Here is a 16,515-nt window from a genome sequence, read left to right as displayed (position 1 = left end):
GCCTGCCACACACGGAAGGGAGGGACAAGCCCAGACTAGGCAAACAGGCGAGGCGGGTTCCTGAGAGCCCAGGAAGGAGCAGGGAGGGCTCCAGGCTGCTATCGGGCAGGTAGGCCGGGCCAGGGGGTTTGCTTGCCCCAAATAGATGGGCAGAGCCTACCTGTAATGGGGAGGGGGGTAAGCATTGACGTGCAGGCCTGAAGTGTGGGTGGTTGCACCTGAGCGGGGGAAGTAGCCTTACTTAGACACACCATCTTTCTCAGCCTCAGTGTAAAATGGATGTATGAAAATTGGCATCTCTGCCATTGTAACTTACTATTTATATAGAGCCACTCCTTGGCAAGATACCCTAACTAAAAGGACAAACCCCTTGAGCAGCTTACACTCTAAATGTCACTAAGAGGAGAGGAAAGGCCTGACAGAGAAGCATTAAATGGCTGTATCAATATTGTTGTACAGTATGGCTCAGTACCTTCAGAGCATTTGCTGTATCTAAAAATAAAAAGAGGCCCTGGAGCTCTGTTTCAACTTGAAGTCACACCGTTTGACCTGGCAGCTGTTCAGGAGCTGGGTGTGGTTACTCAATAGGCCCTCTGTGCATGGTCAGAGTTCCTTTCTTCTGTACCGATTTCCAGCAGTGCAAAAACACCACATTTTTATTCGCTGTTGTTATCTTTCACAAGGAACCTGGGTGTTTCACTTCCTGCTGGAGACAAATCTAGAGAACTTCTGGATTCTATTTTTTTTTTTAAAGGGGGGAATCTGCTGCTGTGTGTTTCGATGTCCCATTATCCCTTGGTGTAACCTGAATCCTGCACAGAACAGGTGAAAAGGTGGTCTTTGAAAGCGCTGCTGCTTTTGCCCACACACCATTTGAAGAGCCAGTGCAGATGGTCTGGCTTTAGCGACAAACCAGCAGCTGCCCGCGCCCCCCCCCCCCATGCTCTGGTTAACCACCAGCCTGATTACAGGTCAACTGAAAGTTTGCTCCCTATTTCTTATATTTATTCACTTGGTCCTTGAATGCTTCTGGTCCAGGTGTGGCTTAATTGGCAGATGGGTTATTGAGATATCACAAACTAGTAGCTGGCAAGTGTTTTTTACTTCGCTGGATTTTCCCTGGAAATGTAAAGAGAGGTTAGCCAGATCATGAGGGGAAGATACAGGATTTTGATGTTGATTATGTCATGTGGGCACTACAAAAAAAAAACAAAAAAACTTGCTTGTTTGAGGGTCCACCATCAAACACCAATCTGGAAGCATCCCTCACAGAGATCTTGGGGGTTTTCTTAGGTTCCAAAATGGCTACTTTTGCTTTGTGAATCTCCTCCTGACAGTTTAGTAAACTTTAGCAGCTGATTGGTCTGAAGTCTAGAAGAAATTGCTGCGCTGAAGACCAATTTCAGCCCTGCACACACTCACAAGCGGCACAGCACCCCTCAGGAACAGCCACTCAGGCATTTGCAAAAAAAAAAAAAAAAGGAGGAACACATAACACAAAAAAGGACAAGAGAGGACCTTTTCTGGCGTCAAATTTGCATATGCTAACTTATATGCATAGATACATATTTAGAAACAATTGCTATAAATTAAATAGAAATACAGTCTATTCCACTGTTGTTGCACCATAGTTCCACCCACTGCTCAGTTTGCTGCCCAGGTGCTGCTTACTGTGAGATGTGCACAACCTCAAGGCCCCTGTGCTCCTCTCTGATTATTTTTTTTAAATCTTGAAACTAGACAGCCCTTCAAATAGAGGATGCGTTCATGAAGAGGACTGCCTCTGTACAGTAATGAATTTCCACCCTGCCTCAGGTTGCTTCCCACACAAGGAGTCCCAGACCTTTAACTTCTCAATTTACATATTTCCTCTGGAAAATACTCTTAGAGGCCATAGCTACACACAGAGATGGTGGTAAAGCTGGGATGAAAAACACCCCTTACATAGTATGATTATGGGTTCCTTTGCAGTTCTAGCAAAGATGCTTTGAAGAACTCAAAATACTGGAAGGCCAAGATCTTTTGAATACCTGCAATTGGGGGAAAATCCTCTTCCAGTTAGCAGAAAGTGACAGTTAATTCTGCTTATGCCTGGTGTCCCTGCCTCACTTGAGCCCCTCTTTGCATCAACAACTGGCTGGAGTATCTATGGGACGCGAAAAAGTCATAAAGAGCTCCCAGGGCACACCCACACAGAAACTCAGCCTGCTTTTATTACTCAGACCCCATACAGTGTCCATAGAAGTTGGGTGACGGCACTGCAGATGACCAAGCCTGGAATAGTTCACATCCTGCCCGAAACATAATGGACAGGAGGAATTTGTCCAGGCCTGTCGCTCCCCAAGCACTTGGGTGACAGATTGGGTTACTGAACTTGTCTTGGGACGGCAGATAATGACACACACTTGGCCCGAGGATGCAAGAAAATAACAGTAAGATGTCATTTCCTCAATGCATTCAGTTCCCTCTCTGTTTGTGGCTGTTGAATTTTCTTGATGCCCTCCCCCTGCTCCCAACAAATGTCTTGATTCAAATAGTCCAATAACTTAGCATAATTAAGATGCAACAACTCTGATAATGTGTTTCCAATTGGCACCTGAATCTAGCTTCTTACAAGAACCCTGTCTGAGGCATACCAGTATATAAAATCTAGTGTCCAGCCCCAAGGCAGCCAAGCACAATTATAGGCATTCAAAATGAAGTTGTAGTCCAAAACACCTTGAGGACACCAGGCTGGGGAAAGCTGTTCTAGGTCACAAATCAAGCTAATGGGGCAATGGAGGTTTCACAGAACCAAACCTAACAATAGGTGGTCAGCTGGGTAGCGAATGATAACTGGAGAGCCTTTCCTAGCGTTGCATCATCACAACAGGGCTGCCTCCTAAGGGAGACCTGCCTTGCACATTCATTGTTAGCTTTTAGGCACCAGGTGAATTGTGTCTTGTTCACTTGGGCTATCCTAACCCAACTTGATGTCCTCCAGATGTCTTGGACTACAACACCCATCATCCCCAGTCCGTATGGCTAGCAGATGTGGATGGTGGAAGATGCAGTCCAGCAACATCTGGAGGACTACAGGACAGCCACATTTGATTTATTGACTATAGCTCCCTCTTTCCTTTTTAACATTAACATATACCCCTAAAGTCATGTTAAGTAGTGGTGTTGATGTGGGGGGGGGGGGGGAGAGACCTGAAGGAGAAGGAGAAAAAGGCTGTTGACTTAAACATACCTGCACAGTGTGGTCATCACATGAGGCCTTTCTCTGGTGGTCTCACTAATAGAGCTTCAGAGAGTAGCAAAAGGGAGGCCTTTTCAGTGCTGGCTTCCTGTCTGTGGAATGCTCTCTCCAGTCAGTCCTGCCTGAAGCCAACATTAACAGCTTTTCAGCACCAAGTTAAGAGGTACGGTACCTCTTCTCCCAGACTTCTGAGGCATTATGATAATAATTGCTGTTTCTCTCTGTGTGTTTGGATATTGTTAATTTGTTGTTGGTGGCTGCTTTTTAATTGTGTAACTCACATAGAGAGATTTTGTATTAGGTGACAAATCAAATAAACCAAGAACAACATCTCTACACCTGGTGAGTTTTAAGATTGAGTAGGGGAGGAGCCAGTGACATTCACTTCTAGGTGTTTTCCGGTTTCATTCTGCATCACACCCTGCTGGGAAGACGCATCCCCCTCATTTAGGCCATTATGAATTTGCTCTTTCTAGACTCAGAGGCTGGAGTGAAACGTGAAACTAGCAAGCACCTGAAAACACCTCGTTTGAATGTTTGCTAGCTCCTAACACATTAATTCTTAAAATACCAACACACACACCTGCTTCCCTTTATACATCAAGGCTTATAAAGAGTTCCAGGGAACTCAAAAGCTTGCATATATTTTATTCCATTTGGATTGACCTAACAAAGGTATTGCCCCAGTACAGACTTAGATCTATTTTATCTCTTTGGCGCCGTGGAACCTAAATGCACGGTAAGTTAGTTGACATGAATGCAACTCTGTATGTGAACATTTTGCCTCCCCACCCCCACCCCCGCAGCCAACCACCCACAAATTAGGCTTTTTTATTGAGATGATGTCATCCCAACTTTGCCTGACCCCACACAAGCAGAAGTACCTGTTTGTTCTCTGGCAATTTACAGTGCCATAAAATAAGCACCTAACATTTAATGGGCAACCAGCTGACCCATTAGTGCAACACATTTGATGGAAACCAGGCTGCAGAGGATTCTTTTGCTCAAGGTAGGTAACCTCTAGCTTCCTGGCCAGGGGATTTATGGAAGGACAGTCCCAAAGAAAGTTTCCTTTAGAGACAGATGAGGGAATAGGTTTTGCTCCAGTTTCCTAGACCTGGGAGAGTCCCACCCAGAAAACTCAACCCTTAGAACAGGCTTCCTCAACCTCGGCCCTCCAGATGTTTTGAGACTACAATTCCCAGCATCCCTGACCACTGGTCCTGCTAGCTAGGGATCATGGGAGTAGTAGGCCAAAAACATCTGGAGGGCCAAGGTTGAACAAGGCTTCCACACCCTTCTTACATCTAAGCAGTCCTTTTTCGCCTCAAATCATAAGGACTTTGTAAAAAAACTGAGCCACCTTGAGAGTAATACCTTTATAGCAGGACCCAAATGTCAAAGCCAAGAACAAGCATTACTGGTTCTTGGAAGTCCTTTTCGGGTTGGATGTTAAAGGGGAAAGGGAGATGTTTGGTATGTTGTGCCCCAAAGTCTGAATTAAAAGTCTCAAGATAGGCTACCAGAGGTGTTGTACAGGAATAATGGATCAGTCTTGCTTGGTATGAGTTCCTCACGGGACTAATGCCACAAAGCAGCAAGGAAAGTTGCTCCCCCATTTTAATGATCTAATTATGCCTGAACAGCTCCTCCTGCATTCCATCTTAAAGACGCTTACACACTGTAGGTTTTAGGGACTTTTACATCATGTTGAGCTCCTGCCCGCACTTTCCTGTGCACTTTACTCCAAGCCGCTGGAGAATTCTACACTAAAGCTTGCTCACAACCCTGTGATAATCTGACTGACTGTAATTAAAATGTTACTGCATCTTGGTTTCTGAACCCCACCCCACCTGAGACACACAGAGGACCAACTAGCTACCTATTTAGTCTGGTGTAAAGTTTTGGAGAACTCAAAATAATAAACGATATTGCCCCAATATGGAATTTTGATTAGAACATGACTCAAATGCTCTGGCATCTGAGGCTGGTTTTCTGTAGAATTGCTGTCAAGCACAGTTCAAGATACTAGTTCTAATCTCAAATACATCTTTCACCTTTGCCACTCTCAGTAATATTGGTTGACCAAAATCATCCACCATTGGGGTGGCCTGCAAAAAGGTGTTCTAGCAGCTCTTTGGGGTCTGCAGCCATCATTCACCAGATCCAGAAAAGCCCAATGCTAATCATTTTCTACCAGGGTCAGATGGGCTGAGTCAAGAATACCATTCTAGTGTTTTTGAAAAAAACACCCTGCTGCCTTAAAGCCACTAAAGCATGTCATTTTGAACTTTGGACTGCTCCTACTTTGAATTTTTAAAGGTGGGACAGGGTAAACCCAAATCTCAACTGATTGGTTGCCATTCAAGGTCCAGCCTGGGAATGGTGCCATTTAAGAAATTTCAAGACCCAGAGACCCATAAAGCACAACTCGCAGGCTGGTGGTTTTTTTAGTCACTTCATGTGTTTGGAACACAGTAGACAGACCCTGTAACATGTGAAGGGGATAGAAATCTTCTCTTCACCATGCAGAGAAAATCAGGGGACCAGCTGTTTCTGCAGAATTGCCGTTTCCACTTCTTAAATGTCAAGATGACACAATCCAGAGCCTCTGTGGTGCAGAAGACTTGTTTGTTTGGACAGAAATGTTCATAATCCCTGTTTGTTGTGCAGCAACCTAGGGGGTCCAGGGTAAACCCCCACTCAGAGGAGAGAGAGGAAGAATGAATGGAAGTGCAATGAAGTATCTAAAAGATCTGAGCCAGAAGACTCCTTGGCAGCACCTGCCTTGCCCAGCAGGCGCCACAGTGCCCCAGCACAGGAGCTCTGAGAACTGCCAGCACATTTTTATATTCACTTCTAATTATGGCCTCGGGCAACAAGGCAGGTTGGCTGGTGTTTTAATTAAGAACTTGGAAGGGGGAAAAACCATAGCTGCTGGAAAGAACAGGGCTCGCCAATATTCCCCACCGTTTCCCGAAGGGTTTAAACTTTGCACCTACCTAATACACCACTCAATTCTTTTGAACAGCTCTCTCTTAAGTGCACCCTCCTCCCAAACAAAAGGCTTTTTTATTAATTTGCATAATTTATAGACCAGGTCATTCAGGGTTTTTGTGTGTGCAGAGGTGTGTCTCACAGAAAGGAAATATTCCACAAAGCAAGAAAACTCCCCAAGTACGCACATGGACCCATCCTTAAAATTTGCCTTATGTGAGCTGATGGGCTGACAAAAGATCAAAGCCAATTACAGTATCTAGAAAACCTACAGGCATTTTTGTTTATGCACTGCTTGGTCACTCCTTCACGATGCAGTGGCTTCTACAATGGAATCTGTAGAACCCAAATGCAGCCTCCAGTTCTAATACTTTGCTCCCCCACTTTCTCTCTTTTCTATAGGAGACTTCAAAACAACCCCCCACCCGGGATTCCAGGAGTATGTGCGATGGAAGAAAGTGCTTCACAAGGCCACATCAGCTAGGCATTTTGGGTGATAAAAGGATGGAGGCTCTTCCACTCATTTGGGAATCTTGGACAACCAGGTAAGGAGAGGCCTACAGATGTACAGCGTTCTGTGGATGCACACACTTCTTTGCAATGTTAAACATATGGCTACTGGGATCAAGAGTGGCAAGTTGAGCATTTTTCTGCTACTCTTAAGGAGCTTTGAACTCTTTTTTTCTTTCTTTTGCCCAACACTATCATGTTGGCCCTGTTTGATGTAAGGTTATGTTGCAACCATATTTTGGGGGTGGGGGTGGGATGGAGGCTCAATAAAAGCAGCAATAAAAGAAGGTCTGCATGGTCCATTTCAATGTAATTTTATTTGAACAAGGAGTCAAAACAAAAGCTTGCAGGCTTTGCTAAGCAAGAACTGCACCAGTCCCACAAAATGAGCTCTATTTATAGCACAGAGAGGAAAAGGGGAACAAAGAGAAGCACTGCAAAGTCTCATTTCCAGGGGGACAGATTTCTCAATAGGGCAACTACAGTCTCTGTAGCTGACTTGGGAGAGTGAGCACATCACCTGCCCGACATGTTTCGAGTGCTGCGGATTTAAAGCTGAAGAGAATCACAAAACCAACTGTCAGCAACTTACCCATGGCCATCACAGAAGTGAGTCAAAATTGCTTTATAAAAAGATTAATAAAAATACTGGAAAAAATCCTCATTTCTCATGCTATATGTCTGGTTTTCTTTTTAAAACCTAATTTATTCACAAGTTTCTTAGAAAACTATGTGACCCCAAAAATAGTGTTCAGATTCACAATTGGAGGCAAAGAAGGTATGCAAGAAATCTAGAGTGAACGGACCAAGATGCTGCTAACATTAGCCAAGAGCAGTTTTGCATTTTGGTGGTTGTGGTGGGGAGAGCTTGGGTCCTTCCCCCTCAACTGTGCCATGCTACACTTTAGAACTTCAGCACAAAAAGGGAAAAAACAAAAGGCGATTCTTTAAAGAGAAACGACTCCAAATTTAAGCAGAGGGAAAGTTCCTTTAAATTAAGAACACCACAGAGTTTGGTCCCAACAGTTTCTAGTCAGATGTTTATTCACATGCATTTTTCTTCTATATATAAGAACCACAAACGCCTTTCTGAAGTTAACCATTTTAAGGGGTATTGTTTTTATATGTATATATATGCAAACGCTTAAAATAAAGGATTTCTAAAAAAGAATATCCACAAACAGGAAGAAAGGGGGAAAACAAAGAGCAGGGAATTAATTTCCCACATGTATCATCACATTAAAAAGAGCGAGCGCGCAAAAACTGATTGCCAATAGTATTGGGCAGAACTCACTCCACTGTCCTCCATGAGATCACTGAAAAATTAAAAAAGAGAAAATAAAAGAACATTCAACTAGTCAATAAGGATCAATTACAGTCCAGACTGACAGAGTCCCCCCTCCAACAGCTGTTGCTGCTTCAGGGTCTCAGGACCCTCTTTCCACTTGTCGAGACTGCTACTCCGCCACCGACTGAAGGGCCTCTTTGTCCTCTCTGTTCTCAGCCCCGCTCTCATCATCCTCAATCTCTCCCTCCTCACCACTAAACTTGTCATGGGCCCATTTGGGGCTGGTGCTCGATTTTCGGTATAGGAAACGGCCCCTCCCTCTGGGGAAGATGCCCCTTCCCCGGCCTCTGTTCACCCATTTCTCACCCCCTTCGCCCTCACGGTCATCATGCTGCAAAGGGGAAAGAAGAAGAAAAAGAAAAAGGTATTTGTCAGTCAACAAATGCAGAGCTCCTTAATAGCCCACCAGAAGGCCCCACCTCTGTCCACTCCCTCGCCTTTCCCCAGTGGCCGCTGCCACATTTCCCACTCAGGCAGGGGAGGATAAACACCCTGGAATATGCCCCCCAGCCTCTGCATTTTGTGAGTAAGCCCTCCAGTAATGCTGCATGGCTGAGGAGACAATGACGGCAAGACCAACTTGGGGCCTGTCACCTGGTGGAAGGGACAACTTCTGTGCAGGCAGCTCACAGCCACATGCCCACCTCACCCCCAGGGCACATACCAAGTAGTACTTCTTGCTCTTGGGGGTGTACTCTGGGTCCCACTCCTCCTCCCTGCTCCGCTTCTGGAAGTCGGTGCTGCTGCTGCCGCCACTGCTGTTGTTGTTGTTGCTGTTGCCAGAGAAGGTCCCTCTTCCCCAGCCACGACCCCTGGCCCGGAACTGCTGCTGTCATCAGGAGCAGAGGAAGAGAACGTCAAAAAGGGAGCAACAGAAAGAAAGGGGATCTGCCTAGGATGGGATGGCCTGTCATGATTTCTGGAGCACTACACACACACACGGACCTGATCATTTATCTCTTAGCAACAGATAGAATGGAAATTGCCCATCACTAGAAACACTCATCACACTTCTGTATTCAAGGTGTGGGCTACTGTCTTTCCAGAAAAAACTGACCCAATAGCTAAGTAAACATGACAAATCCGTAGGCACTTAGGATCCCTTTTTGCATTACATAGCTGGGCAGAGAGGTGCTATAATACCCCTCCCCCCCATTTACTAAAACAAACCCAACCCTTTTGGCTCAACCTATTAGCTAGGCCCCATCTTAGTTAAATTGTCCTTCAGATTCTGTCTGATTTTTGGGTCTGGATGTGAGCCTCTGGGTGTGGCTCCTTACACTTCCTTGAGCAACTGATGTGCACTGTAGTGTTATGGTTTAGTTGCTTTTGGTATATCATATTGGTTTTTTTTAAAAAAAGGTTTGCCCTTTCACCACAAATAGGAAACTTCTTCCGAAAAAAGACCCTGAAGTTGTGCTCAGTAAATATGTGGAAGAGGTGAGACGAATTTTATAAGCAAGAACGACTCCCTTACACTGGGTAGCTGCCAACACCTAACACTGAACCCCTTTCAAAATCTGGGAGGTGCCTGTCCACACTCCAGCTCTGTCACAATTCAAAACTATTTTGACTTATCACCCTGGAACAAGGGCCCAGAGCACACACCCTCCAAAAGGACAACTTACAAAGGTTCCTCGGGCTCTGCCCCTATCAGTTGGGCCCGTAAAGTCCTTGGTCCCAAGGCGGGATTTGTCAAAGCCAGGGGCAGCCTCCTCTCGCTCTTCAGTCTCCTCGGGGTACTCCTCTGCTTTGTAGGAGCGGGAAGACTGTGATGACGAGGAGCTTGACCTAGATCGCTCCCGCACACGCCGGTGCTTCCTAAGTTGAGGCAAAGAGAGAGATATATGAATGTCAGGGGAGGGCACATCTCTACTGCCTCAACGTCAGTCATTCCTCTCCCCGCAACTTCACCACATGATATATACCAGGCATGTCCAACCAAAAGTAGCCTGAGATCTACCATCCAATATCAAAAACTGGCAGTGATCTACCACACTCTCCCACTGTCATTCTTCAACTTAAACATATTATACTAGGCTGGATTTCCCTGCCTCCACAACCCCCTTGCTTGTAACCTGCTGTCTTCAATGACTGAAGAGAATCATTGATTTGGGTCTCTGTGTCGGGAGATTCCAGACCAAAAATGAAAGCAAGCGTACAGTCTCCCCTCCTTTATTTAGAGTGGCTTCTTGTTCTTTAGGGCTCCAGTGCAATCCAGCAACAGAGGTGCACCTCATACCAGCTGTTATTAAGCTTGGGCAGCATAGTGGTGTCCAAGATCAGTGCCTCATTCAGCCCAAAGTGGCCCAAACACACAGCTATTTGCTGTAAAAATGGAAGTTTCAGAAATGCAGACAGGAAAGCATTGAGCAATGCTAGCATGTCCCATCCAATGATCCAGAGAGCTCTTCTCTCTCTTATACCCACCCCTCGTGGCTTGAAAGAGCGAAGTTGCATTTGAAGTCTAGGGGGAAAGGCTAAGCTAACAATCACAAATGCACATTTATAACTTTAAAAATGAATTAGTGGTACTTAAATATTTTTATAAACAAATAAATAAGTGTAAAATACATTGACGTGAAAAGCACTTAGACTAGCCTGCCTGTGTCCTTTCAATAAGTAACCCTACAAACTGTGTTCTGGGAAAATGTAGGGTTGGTTCCTTGGAGGCTTATTAGCGACTGCTCAATGAGAAGATCAGTGATGATGGACAAGCATCCCTTTTGGAGCAGCTTGCCTACTTACTGCAGACCTTATGGTACAGTGTACAGCCCACAGGCAATGCACATGAGGGGGGTGGCTGGACCCAACAGCTGAGGCCTAACAAGCCTGGATGTAAAAACAGCACTTCTCACATCCCCAGAAGCCTGTGCTATGTAACAGGACAGCCCCACACTGACACCTGCTGCATCCTAGCAAGTATCATCAACTAGCTCAGTGAGGGGAAGGACCTCAGGTTCAGGGGCTGAAGGGGAAACTCCAGGGTTCTCTCTCTGGCCCTTGGGACTTTTACAAGGCCACACCCCATACTGGTTCTGCTCTGCACCTTCCTTCAGTGTTTGTGCCTGGTTGGGATGTCTCCTTGAACTGTGGTAGCACCTCTTACTTGCTTGGATGTGAGACTGGATAACTGAACGCGTGACTGTAGAAACCTCTGGAGCGTATCCTACTGAGCATCCACTGCCCCACCCACAATGGCATGCACCTCCTGGGGGGGTTCCTCTTGAGGAAATGCAGCCCTTGGGCCGAAAATGTTTCCCTGCTAGCTTCTTCCATGTGGGATTTCATTATGTCAGCTCACTATCACTCTTCTGTGTGACATCTAAAATAAAAAGGTAAGGAAAGAAGGAAGAAGTGGAGAATGTTCTCCTCCTACATACTTCTTTTTGGACCCTTTATGAGACCTCTCTGTTTTCTCCGTTGATCTCTCCCGTGAATGACTTGAGGGTCTGGAGTCCACCGATTCCCTCGACTTGCCTCGCTTATCTTTCTCCTTATGTTTTTTACGCCGTTCAATGTCAAGGCGCAGGTCAACTGGGTCCTCTTTGTATTTGCTTTCGGCCTGCAAAGAGAAAAACAGGGGAAAGACTTGACACCTGAGCCTTAAGCAATTCCTTCACAACTACATCCCTTTTTACCTTGCTCAGGACTGAAAAATACTCAAGCAAGGGAAGTTATGCTGGTGCTAATACACAGACTGAATGACTTCACAAGATCCATGCAAAAGATTTCAATCTTTCTGCATCCACTTCTCTCTATGCCAAACGTAAATAATTATTAATCAAATCAAGGGAGCAAAACTGGGTGCCAAAGCCAAGACCCTTTGATGTCCAAAGGAAAAAGAACAGGCTCAAGGGGCAATGATCTATATATGCCAAAGCTAAGAACTGTGTTCTCCTCTTCTGACAGATTCTTGTGCTCTACAGGGAATTGACTGAACAACAGAATTCCTTCCCTGTGCCTGGAAAGGGACGCCCCCTCCTCTCACTGCAGGAGACGTTGGCTGCAGTTATGGAAAGTGAAGGGGAAATGTGCAGACTGTCTAAGCTCCAGTATCATAATAGAGCCAATTCTCTACATTCCAGAGAACCAATGAAGGAGTTATTTGGGGAGGCAGGCTTCCTGAGTGTGCTCCCCACTCCAATCACCACTGGCTGTTGAGAGATCCATAATGAGCCTTGAAGGGGCTGCTGCATAGTTTGCTCTCAATCAGCATAACCTCTCAAATTCAGAGTTGTGCACCGTAAGCACAAAAACGAGGCATCGTGTTTCTCACACTTACGATGGCAGAAAAAAGATTTGAACATACACCTGCTGCTGAAGACTCAGCAACCAAATGGAGCCAAGCTTGGCCTGGCTTCTAGGGGACAAGAGTTAGAACTTAGGTGTTCTGCACTGCTGTGCTCACTGCACACTCCCACCCCCTGCAAAACAGAACTCCCTGCTTCTACCATTCAGCTACAATCCAGTCTCCACACACCCTTCCCTGTCTCCATTGCCGAGAAGCTCCTGAATTTGGGGGGAACTTGAACTTTGACAGCAGAACACGTTGTGCAAGATAAATGTATCTATATTACTTATTCTGAGCAATACTTATAAACAGCAAACATTTATTCAGCATCAAAAGTGTGCTTGGAGCTGTAGTTGGAAAAGTTAATATATCCTTGGAGATCACTTTACGGAATGAGATTCCCATGAACAAAACACAAAAAAGACACAGGTATGTCTCATCCCACTATTTCATCATCCCTGTCCTTATTTAGGATACTTTAAGTGGCACATCTGGGAAGAAACGGCTAAGAACAGGAGAAAGTGGTGAGAAGATTAAATTCTACAGGCAAACGAAAATCTTCAGTCAACAGCAGTAGGATCAAAGTCATTTCTGAATTGTTACAGGTCTCTTTGGTTTTTATTGAAACAGTCAATCAGTGGAGCTTCTTGTTTCAACTTGGTAACTTTCAGTCCAGCACAAGTCTTTGGAATAACTAGGGCAGGGAAAAGTGGGAGCATCAGTTTCGCCTTAACTCAAAAAGAATGGGTAGCAGCTCTCTATTAAGTACTTTACTTACACAAGCTTCTAGCCTACTTTTTGATTAAAATAAAGAAGCTGGCATGGCTGAATGTGGGAGCTGTATTTGTTCTTTTGCCTTCCATAAGTGAAGGAGAACTCTCTTTTCAACTCATAAAACAAAGCCGATCTGTCATTGCCAGAATGGAAACTCGTTTCATCATCAAATGTCATTCATCAGCAGAACCTAGATCAGTTGTTGTAGCCATTTGTGTAGTTCCATTTCATAAAGAGGTCGTCTCAGGAGCTCCTGACTGTTTGTAAACCTGAAGTATGTGTCTATTCACATACACAAGCATGTTCACTGTCGGATGGTGTGGTAGAGAGAGATCAAATCCAGCAGTCGAGTATCTTTCAAACGCGACAAGTGTTTGGAGAAACTGAGAACACAGGTATGACATGAAAGCAAACCCTTCAACAGCATTGCTAAAAACCATTAAGACAAACGTGTATGAAAGTGAACAGACAATGCTTCAACTCAAGATGGTCATTTTTTCCTTTAAACTTAGGGGCATATAATTGTTTCGCTGCCTGTAACAGTTTTAAAGACCCCCAGAGAGTGTTTTTAATTCTGAGCAGCATTTTAAAATAAACTAGCGGCAGTCAACAGAAAACATATTAGCAGAAAAAATATCTGTGTGCTTGGTTCAGATATGGATTTGATTTACTTTCCTCTCTTCCTGACATGCACGTCTTTTTGAAAACATGGTTGGAAATATCACGGGTAATACAAGTGATTTAATCATACTTACAAGCAGCAAAATATCACAAAAAGTCTTCCATCATCAAGGTCACTTGTTTCCAAAATTCCATTTTTTTTGTCTCAAGCTCAACCTCAATTGACTTTGGGGTCATTTACCATATTTCTAACCACTTCACAAAGGTTGTTGATACATTTTTTTTTAATAAAAATTAACCCTTTGTAGTTCATTTTTAGAATTATGCCCATCCTTGAAAGAAAAACACAAACTTAAGTAGAGAGCAAGTTAAACAAAAATATCACTTTTTTATTATAAAAAACAAGTTCATGCCCGAAGTGCACACATTTTGTTTCACTACAGATCAAAGCAACAGGTCACCTTGTAGCTGGATTCTTTGGAACTTTTGATTTCCTCTTGCGAGAATCCATGTTTTCTAAAGGAACTGGGAGAAATGTCTATCCTCCTAAAAAAGAAAAAAAGAGAGCATGCATGATTAAGAAAAGGTCAAGGAATGCCCCCCTTCCCTTCTGCCATTCAGGGAATGTATAAATTAGGCCTTAGTTCTATAGTGTAAGGAATGGCACATGACAGACATAAAACTTAAGGGCTGAATTGACTTGTGGATAGAACATTCAATCTCCTGTTCCATCACGAGACTCCCTAGTGGCCTTGGGCAAGTTGATGCTGGTAAGCCTCAGCTACGACAGAGACTTGTTCAAAGATAAACAATATAGGACCTTAAGGCACCTTAAAGAGTTATGGATACAACGAAGAGTTGTTTATCTCTTTCTTGCTCTGAAAGCCATACTTATTCGTGCAGACTCTACTCTGATAGCAACAGTGATGGCTGGTGTCCCTTGGGGCCAGGAGGGCAGAAGGCAGGAAGACAAAACAGTAGGTAGAGCCAGAGCCAATGACAGGGAGAGACAATTTATTCCAACTTTGTCCTCATCCACCTCCCTACTGTGTCTGCAAGGGGCAACACAGCGACTTAGGAGGATGATGCTGACAGGCAGGGCAACCCCCTGGACTAGCTGTAAATGAGAGGAAGACAGGCAGGTTGGAGCTGGCTGAGAGCAGATGGATAAAAGGTTCAGAATTCAGTCTCCACTCTCAGCTTCCTTTTTGAAAAGGAAGCTTCTAGCCATCAGAAAGTATGGCTGAATTATGTGGGCATCACCTGCTGAAGGCCAGAAAAATGGCTGCTTAAGAGTTTCAGTTGTAAGGATTGGGTCTCCAACATCCTTGCCTCACCATGAGGAGCAAATTATTGATTTCCATACTTTATTCTTGTTGTGGATTCCATATGCTTGAATCAAAGTCCTTTTTTCTCTCCTGGATAGGCACCCAAGACAGTGGCAGGGCAAGGCAGAGTTTGCCTTGGATGAGAAGCACTTGCTTATGATAAGCAAGCAAATGCCTAGTAGCTAAATGCAAGCCTTTATGCTGCTTAATGGCTACGATTCAAAAACTCTCTTAAATCGTGATTTTATAAGTACATGTCAAAACTCTACACTTGGCAGATAGTAGTCTGATTTGTCTAGTAGACTGCCTGCTTTTGTGCTGGTGAGCTATGCCAAAGCCTACTCATTTGAGGACTCTTTGTGGTAAGGGTGCACATTTTCTCCCAAAACCATGCCTTTATTACATGCAAAGGAGGACTCACCTGTGGATTTCAGGGCTTTTGTTCTTAGCAGACTCTTGCTCCGCTCGTTTTAGGTATTTTGTAAAGCGCTCATTCAATGTCATTCCCGAAGACCCAAAATGATGCTCTGTTGATATGCAGTGAGGAAATATCACATCATTAACATTGCATCTATACTTTAGGACAATATAAAAGTGGCTTCTGCAGGAGGGTCTGAAACAGATTCAGGAAGCAAACAACATAAAGGTAAAGGTAGGAGAAAAGAGGGAAGGAGATGGATCCATCTGTCTGCAGGTTAAGCAGTGCAGACTTTTAAAAGAAATTGCTTTTACTCATATAAGAATAATTAAAACACCAGATAAGTCTCAAGTGTAAGATCCAATACAAGGCTGACATCATATGAAGATCAGCAAAGCACTACAAGCTTGATCAGATTGTTAACATCATACTTTCCTTTATCTTTTTGTACAGGAAAAACTACAGTGACAGTCTTACTGCAACCATAGTGTCAACTGATCTTGATTTCCAAATCTGATCTTACTGCAACCATAGTGTCAACTGATCTTGATTTCCAAAGACTGGCTGGAGAGGGACCATATTCGTGATAGTCCAACTTGTGAAAGTAATAATGTTTTGCCAAATATCATGAAAGGAGTCAGATTTTTCTTTTCTCTTCCACATGTGGATTAGATGGGTTATTTTTTCTGCTATTGCAATCTTCCACAATTTTTTATACCTTAGTCCAATGTTCAAAGTCGAGACACAGTCTTTTTATTGTCATCTTCCCTGGCTGGGTATCCATCTAAAGGAATGCACACACCACATGCTGCCCTTTTTGCTGAGAAACTCCATACTGTTAATTAAGCTCAACTTCTCCAATAGAGAACTTGTATGGGAAGAATGTCTATTTTTTCCACATACACTGATACCGTTGGTGCCACTTGAAGTTTCTGATCACATATTTTCAAGCACAGCTGAAGCATTGTACGTAAAAACCCAAAG

At 44.2% G+C, this 16,515-nt stretch overlaps 1 protein-coding gene and 1 long non-coding RNA gene across 6 annotated transcripts in view; one reads left to right on the top strand and one right to left on the bottom strand.

Moving 5' to 3' along the window:
- Nucleotides 1–40: 40 nt before the first annotated feature.
- LOC309376500 lies at nucleotides 41–16,313 on the top strand. The gene is made up of 3 exons (XR_014171219.1): nucleotides 41–109; nucleotides 6,641–6,783; nucleotides 15,985–16,313. It is a non-coding gene; the product is annotated as an uncharacterized lncRNA (long non-coding RNA).
- The window catches only part of THRAP3 (thyroid hormone receptor associated protein 3), a 45,015-nt gene continuing 35,546 nt past the window's right edge, over nucleotides 7,047–16,515 (bottom strand). For 3 of the 5 annotated variants that reach the window (XM_081922860.1, XM_081922861.1, XM_081922863.1), the window contains 6 exons: nucleotides 15,535–15,640; nucleotides 14,247–14,331; nucleotides 11,480–11,661; nucleotides 9,725–9,917; nucleotides 8,761–8,925; nucleotides 7,047–8,427 (listed from right to left, as the gene is read on the bottom strand). In XM_081922860.1, coding sequence (XP_081778986.1) covers nucleotides 8,206–8,427; nucleotides 8,761–8,925; nucleotides 9,725–9,917; nucleotides 11,480–11,661; nucleotides 14,247–14,331; nucleotides 15,535–15,640 — 953 coding nt within the window. In that variant the 3' untranslated portion in view covers nucleotides 7,047–8,205. The remainder of the gene's footprint in view (nucleotides 8,428–8,760; nucleotides 8,926–9,724; nucleotides 9,918–11,479; nucleotides 11,662–14,246; nucleotides 14,332–15,534; nucleotides 15,641–16,515) is intronic. The other 2 variants (XM_081922864.1, XM_081922862.1) reach the window with 2 other exon arrangements.

Source organism: Podarcis melisellensis, assembly GCF_964234715.1.
Source record: "Podarcis melisellensis genome assembly, chromosome: 8".
NCBI lineage: Eukaryota > Metazoa > Chordata > Lepidosauria > Squamata > Lacertidae > Podarcis > Podarcis melisellensis.
Note: the sequence above shows the minus strand (reverse complement) of the source record. Positions and strands in the feature narration are given on the sequence as shown.